This window comes from Terrapene carolina, unplaced genomic scaffold (assembly GCF_002925995.2).
Source record: "Terrapene carolina triunguis isolate 2854851 unplaced genomic scaffold, T_m_triunguis-2.0 Scaffold689, whole genome shotgun sequence".
Lineage (NCBI taxonomy): Eukaryota > Metazoa > Chordata > Testudines > Emydidae > Terrapene > Terrapene triunguis.
The window spans coordinates 1-8,602 of NW_020665040.1; the positions used below are offsets into that span (position 1 = coordinate 1).

An 8,602-nucleotide genomic window follows, 5' to 3' on the forward strand; every position below is an offset into this window, starting at 1 on the left:
GAGTTGGTAAGACAACTCCCACCTGTTCATGCTCTCTGTATGTGTGTATATATATCTCCTCAATATATTTCGCTCTATATGCATCCGAAGAAGTGGATTGTAGCCCACGAAAGCTTATGCTCTAATAAATTTGTTAGTCTCTAAGGTGCCACAAGTAAACTCCTGTTATTTTTGCGGATACAGACTAACACGGCTGCTACTCTGAAACCTACCAAGTAGTATGATTTTAGCACAGCTTTCCATTGCCATTTCTGGGCATATACTAACCTGTGACCCCTGGAGGTAGCGGGAGCTGAATTTTAACTGGCCTGAGGAAATCCACAGTGGAATTCTGGGAGAGGCAGAGCAGGGGACCGGCTCTGGACTCTGGATCATCTGTGATCTCTGCCAGCTCCTCTGCCGACACTGGCAACACCTGGCAGTTGAACAATAATCAAATCAGCTTAACGTCTGATGCCTGAATACCTGAGTTCATTGAGGCAGAAAGAGGGCAATGGCCTTGTGACGTTATCTGATTAAAATATGACCACATCGATCATTGTTGCAACCACTGTTATATATTTGCAACAAATCTTGTACAAAGGTCATCAAATGAGGCGTCTATGAAAAGGTTATGATTTGCTGGTTCTGATTATGCTATCTGTATGCATGTATCACTTTTGTATTTGAAGTTATGAGTATTGGCTCTATACCTGGATTTCAAATGTTTGCTCCTGGGGTTATGCCCACAAGGTATTTAGCCAGCACATCTTGGAGGGACTATTCAAATTAAGTGGCTCATCAAGAAACACTTAACTGACAATGGACCATGGGAGACACCCATCTACACTGAAAGGACTGTCCTGGGGATGTTCCATCTGAAGTATAGGTAATGGCTTCCTGCAATGACTAGGTGAAATGCATGGACATGTGACTTGTCCATGTGACTCCAACCACCATCTTGTTACTGTACTTTTCAAGAGTAAGAACAAGGAGATTCCCGCCACATGGCAGAAGAGATAAAAGGCCCTGGAAACTCCTCCATTTTGCCTCTTTCCTGCCCAAACCTCTGGACTATGCCAATGGGAGCATTCTAACCAATGGACGGAGGACTTTCCAATGATTTGGAAGCAGCCAGAGACTTGACTTACCAACTTGCAGCAGTTTAGTCCATCACTGCTGCAAGCCTGAACCAAGGAGGTTCATTTATTATATGTATTTGATTCCTCTAACCAATTTTAGCTCTCACCTTTCTTTTTTATGAATAAACCTTTAGATACTAAAGGACTGGAACCAGCGTGATTTTTGGGTAAGATCTAAGTTATATATTGATCTGGGTGTGTGGCTGGTCGTTAAAGAACCACTCATCTCTAAGGGCTAGTCTACACTTACCAGTTAGTTCGACGGCTGCGGATCGAAGTTCCGAGTTCGATTTATCGCGTCTGGTCTGGAGGCGATAAATCGAACCAGGAAGTGATCCCCGTCGACTGCGGTACTCCAGCTCAGCGAGAGGAGTACTGCGAAGTCGACGGGGAGCCTGCCTGCCGCGTGTGGACCGCGTCTGAACCGCGGTAAGGTCGAAGTAAGGTATGTCGAATTCAGCTACGTTATTCACGTAGCTGAATTTGCGTACCTTACTTCGATTTGGGGGGTAAGTGTAGACCAGCCCTAAGTCTAGTGTTTTCGGTGGTAATACAAGGACTGGGAATGCCTGAGGAAACTGCTTTTATGACTTCTTGTTAGCCAGGGTGGTGAAACAGAAGTTTACTTTTGTTGTCGGTTTGGTATATCCTATGAGGGATTAGCCACCAGTCTTGGAGTGTATCTGCCGTATTTCTCAGCAGTTTGTCCTGAATTTGGCACTCTCAGTTGTGACCCAAGAAGGCACGGTTACAAGCCCCAACGGCTCAAATGCCAGGCCTGACTCAGTGGCACTGGCTGGCTGCCAAGTGGGAGTGTGAATCCTAATCATTGAACCATATTCTGCTCAGAGTTATACTAGTGTAAACTTGGCAAACAGGGCCCTGATCCAGATTGAGTCTTCTTGGTGCTACTGTCACACATTTAATTAAACAGCTACCACGACCACCCCCTTAACTTTAATGGGGCTGCTTCAGAGTTAGAACAGCATGAATAAGAGTAAAGTTTAACCCTCTGAATCTCACTCGCTGAGCTGGTCTGTCATGCTTTTCGTTCTTGGAGACTAAGCAAGAGGCTAAAGCTGCACGTCCCTTGACAGTGCTGCCTGCTGGCTTATCAAGAGCCTTGGTAGCAGGGCTCTGAGCAGAACCCCCTCCAGCCTTCCCCACAGAAGGACAGAGGGGCCAGGACTGTATCAAGGACGGTTGTATGGGAGAGGGGAAAGAGACAGGTTTGTTTGTGTTTTTTTAAACAGGGTACAGGATTGGTCTTGCCAACTCCCCTGTCCCACAAGCCCCAGACTGTGACCCGCCCAGATATATTTATAGCCTGGAAAGGTCAAAGCCTTGGGGAATGTGGCAGGAGGTGGGGGGATACAAAGGGAAGAACATTGCAAATTATTGCCATAATGCATGAGTACAGAACTCCTCAGCACCCAGCACACCAGCTGAGGTGAGTGGCAGCTGCAGGTATTCAGCACTCTGAGAAGTGAGGTAGTCAGGGCCCAACCTAACACCTATTGACTCCACTGGGTATTAAACCAGGCCCTACCTCAGCAAGACGTGCTACATTTCTCAAATGCAGTCACCACAGGCTTTTCTTGCCGTCACAGCCGCCTGGGCGATAACGAGGGGGGAGGGGATGGGAGGCTCTGCAAGGAGGGGACGGGTCCTTCCCCCCTCTGGAATCACAAACACCGGAGGAGCAGACAGTCAGCATGAGTTCCCCATCTTCCTGTGGGCGGTGGGGCTCAGGCTTCTGGCTTCAGCCCTGTGGTGGCAGGCAGCAGGCTCCGGCCGCTGGTCTTTGGGCTCACCAACCCCCTCATCACCCTTGGCCCCCACTGCCTCCCTACCCATCCAAGGCTTAATTTGTCCCCCAGCTTGCCAGGGTTGAGTAAGTCTGCTGTGAAAAGTGATATTTGTATGTTTGTTAATATCACTTTTCACTGCTCCCAGCTAGCTAACAAGTCTGCTGCTGTGAAAATTGATATTAACAATCATACAAATATCACTTTTCACAGAAGCAGACCTACTAGCTAGCAATTCTTAAACAAACAAAAAACAGCAACCAAAAAAGCAAAAGAAACAACAGCAACAAAAAGACAAAGAAGGTGCTTTGCATGTTCTTGTGTTTCTATTCTGTTTAGGTCCAGTAAAGAATAGAGACAACTGTACGTTATTATTATTATTGAGTCTGCAAAAAAAACACCTTATTATTACAATGATTTGGACTTGTATGTGCGCATATTTATTTGTTTTTCCTAAAGTTAACTACGTTTTTCGGAAAAATTGTCAGGCGGCCACCAGCAAGAGTAGGTGGCTGCATTCTGAGGCCACCAAAAATTTGTTGGGAGAAACCTAACAAGTTACAATGCTTCACATATGGCCTATGTGAGTGCTAACCCCTGCCAGACATCTAATGACCCAGCCCATTTCACAGTGGGGGAAACTGAGGCAGGGAGGCTCTGTGATGTGCCTAAAGCCAAGTCAGACCCAGTTCCCAGGCTGATACTTGGCCCATCCTTCTTTCTCATTTAGTGCATGTATCCTATTGCCTACTCTCATCTCCAGCACAGGCCAGCAGTAATACCAGAGCTTGTGTTTTAGTTTTAACATGCACACACACCTGCAATGTGACGCTCCGAGTCTCCTCTGTGACTCCAGGAGGGAAGGTCACTTTGATGCTTGGATCCACTGTGGAAAAGAGCAAGGTCCCCTCTGATGGGACACTGCATTTATTCTCCATGAGCCGAGAGATGACCAGGAACCGGGAGATGTGGAAATGCTACAGCAAGCCATGTGCTTCTGTTACAAAAAGGTGGGGAACAAAGAAAACACAGCTGAGTGACACATTACAGTATCTTTCAGATACACTGATTGACACCAGTTGAAGTCAATGGAGTCACTGAAAAAAAAATCAATGGCTCATAATGTTTCATCACTATATATGCAGATGTATTGGACACATTTAAATGCAAAGCAGCACCACCAATAAAGCCTATTTTCTTAAACACCTGAGAAGATATTTTCACCATCAGAGCTGGCATTTGAGGTGACTTTTCATACCCCACTCCTGGTATAAGTCACACTGCACAGACTGCAGAAGCAGCCTAGACATTTTGGACACGAGAGCCTGCAGCACATGTTGTGCTCCCGGGATTGATTGCTGGTAGGGAGAGCACAGATTCAATTTAGCACAGTACCCCGCAGCACTTCACAAAACATGGAGTAAGAGGTCCCAGCCTAGCAGATCTTTCAGTCCAATGCCAAATTGAGATGGAAAATTGCATTCCGGAGCTTGTAGTCTCTAGGACAACATTTCTCAAATGCAGCCACCAGGGGCTTTTCATGCGGCCACGACAGCCTCCTGGGTGGTGAGTTCTTGACCCATCTTGGGTGGAGGGGATTTGAGCAGCAGGCTCCAGTGGTGGGACTTCAGGAACCTGGCCATGAGGCCCTGACCTCCGACCGCAGGTACTGACCCCGCCCCGGCTCTGGCCACGCAGCCCTGGCCTCCAGGTGCGGGGCTTCAGCCTCCAGCCCCCAGTTCCAGCTGCGCGGCAGCAGGCGCTGGCTCCCAGCTTCAGCCACGCAGTGGCTGGCGCTGGCCACAGGTGCCAACTCCCAGCCCCAGATGCAGGGCAACAGGGCTCCAAGCATGGGGATTTGGGCGCCAATCCCAGGCTCTGTCCACAAGGCAGCAGGTGCTGACCCCTGGCTCCAGCCGCGGAGCTTCAGTTGGCCTCTAGCCCCCAGTTCCAGCCGTGTGGTGGCAGGCGCTGGCCCCGGGCTCCAGCGATGCGGCCCTGGCCCCTGGTGCTGATCCCCTGCCCCAGCTGCACGGTAACAGGCGCCAACCGACAGCTCCAGCCACGTGGCTCCAGCCCCTGGTGCTGATCCCCTGCTCCAGCTGCAAGGCAGCAAACGCCGACCCATAGCTCTGTTCTCGGGCTCCAGCCACGCGGTGGCGGGAGCTGACCCTAGGTGCCAACCCCTGGCCACATAGCAGCGAGCGCTGTCTCCAGCCACGCAGCATTGGGTGCTGACTCCTGGCTCCAGCCACGCTCTCCTGGGCTCCGGCACCCAGTTCCGGGCTCTGGCCGTGCGGTGCAGACACTAGCCCTGGGTGCTGACCCACAGCTCCGGCTGCGTGGCAGCAGGCTGTGATCCTTGGCTCCAGCCATGCAGTTCCTGTGCCCAGCTCCGGGTTCTGGCCACGGGCACTGAGCCCCGGCCCTGGCCGCAGGGCAGCAGACACCAGGCCCTGGCTCTGGCCATGCAACAGTGGGGTTCATCACCTACCCCCATCGCCTCTGGCCCCCACTACCTCCCATGGCCCTGTATCCATTCCCCCCACACCCTGGACCCTTCTGCTTTCCTGGCCTTGCATCTATCCCCGCCCCATTGCCCTGGACCCCTGCTGCCTCCCACTTCGGCCTCTCCATCTGGGGCTTTATGGGTCCTGGGGCTTGCTGTGAAAAGTGATACTTGTATGTTTGTTAATATCACTGATCACTTTTCATAGCCTTCCTGGTAGCTACTAAGTGTGCTGTGATATTAACAAATATCACTTTTCACAGCAAGCCCCAGGACCCACTAAGCCCTGGATGGGGCAGGAGGGCCGAAAGGGGAGGCAGCATTATTTTGGTTATTGAGTCTGCCAAAAAACCCTACAAATACGCATTACAATGATTTGGCTGTGAATCTGTGCATATTTAATTGCTTTTCCTAAAGTTAATGAAGTATTTTAGGTAAAAAAAGTGTCAGTGTGGCCACCAGTGAGAGTTGGTGGCCGCACTCTGAGGCCATCAAAAAATTTGTTGTGAGAACCCCTGCTCTAGTAACCACGCCTCTGTATTAGAGATGAGGGCTGCAGGTGCAATCCCTTTATACCAACTGGACACATCTCAGGTTCATGAGAAGCTTCCAAGCTAGCCCTGGGGACTGGACAAAGTCAAGTCCTGCCCCCTGCTGCAGGGCAAGTCAGATCTCCTGCCTATGACCAGGAGTTAATCCAACCTGCTCACCTTCGGCTTTCCTCTCTGCTCCACCTTGGTTTGCAGGTCGCTCCAGCTCTGCCCATTGAAGGTCCGAACTACCACTTCTCGCTCACGCAGCGTCTGAGGGGAGGTGTAAGGCATCCAGATCTGCACCTCCTGGCAGGGGAAAACAGGGCATTGCCATGAGACACCAACACAACGGTACCCCTGCTCTGGAGACATTCTCTTACCTGGGCAAGCAGGAGAGGCCAATGTGACGGGGTGTGGCAAGCCTCCGTGCTCCCCACTGCCCGCTGGAGGCCCCACTGCTCTGCTACCCACCACCCCTGGAAACAGCTTTCTGAGAGGAAAAGAGCAGTGAGCACTAGATCTCTAGGCTTACCTAGGGAAGCATCGCAGGAGCAGGCATTGTGGGAACCATGGAGAGCTTCTTCTCCAGCAACACCCAAACAAGGCCAAAAGAAAAGGAGCTGCCTGCTGCTAGCAAGGTAGTTCCTGGCTGGAGACGGTGGTGTGAGGAGAGATGCTCCCTAGGCTACAGGCAAAGGAACCACACTGGGCCAGGGCCCATTGCTGGCCACAAATCGGCGGGCGGAGCTCAGGAAGAACCCTGCTGATTTAATTCTGGGGAGGGAATTAAGCCCCAGAAGGGTAAGAAACCATTTGATTTATGATTGGCCCTGAAGGGCAAGGGACTGCTTCTATCCAAGTTGGCTGAACCCTAGAAGGGGTCTGAGCTGTGTGACCCGGCCAAGCCACAGAAGACCCACAGAGGTAGGCAACACCACACCCAGACACTGGGGGACGCTCACAGGGGTAAGTGCAATCCACCACAGGCAGATTTTAGGCAGAGAGTGGGGGGTGAGTCTGAAAACTTCTCTCTCCTGCAGCCCACCAGCCCCAGAGTCCGCCAGAACCGCTGCCCCCAGTTCCCTGGCTATGCTCCGGGCAATGCTCAGGTGGGGATGTTGTGCAATGGCTTCCCAGAAAGGCCAGTGAGCTCCTGTTGGCCATGACTGCCTTCACTGGACTACTCATGTAAGCGTCCATCAATGGGTCCTTTTCCTGGCAGACGGAGATCACCCCCAGGGGCCAGCTCTCCCCCTAGGAGGAGTTCATGAGCTGGGTGGGAGGAGGTTCTCATTGACAGAACAGCCTGCATCATAGCAGAAGGAATGGGGAAGGTGCGGGGACAGCGTGCTGCTGGAGGGAAGACACTGCCCTTTTGGGGATTTGCCCTGGTGCTGAGAATCCCTTTCAAGTTTGATCCTTGGGGCTATTTACAAGCAGTGATTTGTGGTTCACGGATCCCAGCAGTCAACATACTGAGGCCTGGCAGCCCCACAACATGATCCTTTCAGGCCACTAACAAGGATTTTCTGGCCCATCATATTTGCACATATGGACCCATGATGGGCTATAACACACAGAGTTCTGCCCAGCCCCGTCCTGCCCCTCACGTGTTCTTACCTGCTGGAATACAACCCCATGAGGCCGCAGCTCCAGGACTTCACTCAGCAGGATGTCATGGTGCCTCAGTTTCACCCACTGCGGGTCAGGCGAGAGCGTTTGGAAATGGATCGTTACTGAGGAGGTGGCAGCACCCGGGGGGAAGTAAAACTGGATGCCACAGGCCAGGATGACTTTGCAGCCATCGGGGGTCACAGTAAAGCTTATGAAAAAGAATAGATGCATGAATGACTTCTTGCAATGACTCGCATTGGTGTATACAGTGTTGCTGTAGCCGTGTGGGTCCCAGGATACTAGAGAGACAAAGTGCGTGAGGTCATATCTTTTATTGGATCAACTTAATCTGTAACGCACTAACCCCCCTTTTTATCCTATGACTATAGGAGTGTTAATGGGCCACTTCAACGTGACTGGTCCCTTAGAATATGCACTAACTACTTTTGCTAAAAAGCTATCTGTTCCATCTTGCATGTAGCTGTGACACTCCCCAGACCTGAGGAAGAGCTCTGTGTAGCGTGAAAGCTTGTTGCTCTCACCAACAGACACTGGTCCAATAAAAGATATTTCCTCAACCACCTTGTCTTCCAGTGACATCACACGCCATTAAACTTTTGCTTTCCTGTGTCTTGTGACTGGCAAGACAAACTCCCTGCACGTAATGGAGTAAAACTCTGACTTGTCTATTTGGACTGGAAACAATTTGGGGCAGAGACTATCCCTAATAATGTGTATGTACAGCACCTAGCAAAATGAGACCCTAATCTTGACTGAAGCATCTAAGTGCTACTGCAATACAAAATAATAAATAGTAACAAAAACAACAGAGACACTGCGTGAAATACCTGTCCTCACTGGGTACAAGGAACACTCTTCCTAGCTCTCCTGAGCTGGATTCATCTGCAGTGAATCAGAAGAAGAGAAGTGAACAGGGTGGGCAGCAGGCAGGCTGGAGGCAGACAGTCCATTGATTTGAGGGGTGCAGGTGATAAAGGAGCATTCCTCTTGCAACAC

At 50.8% G+C, this 8,602-nt stretch overlaps 1 protein-coding gene across 1 annotated transcript; it reads right to left on the reverse strand.

Moving 5' to 3' along the window:
* Positions 1-262: 262 nt before the first annotated feature.
* LOC113408043 (p53-induced death domain-containing protein 1-like) lies at positions 263-8,488 on the reverse strand (the record flags this gene model as incomplete). The annotated part of the gene is made up of 5 exons (XM_029913497.1): positions 263-415; positions 3,748-3,906; positions 6,149-6,277; positions 7,592-7,793; positions 8,434-8,488. Coding segments are annotated over 5 exons (698 nt in total), but the record flags the coding sequence as incomplete, so codon positions are not given.
* Positions 8,489-8,602: the final 114 nt, after the last annotated feature.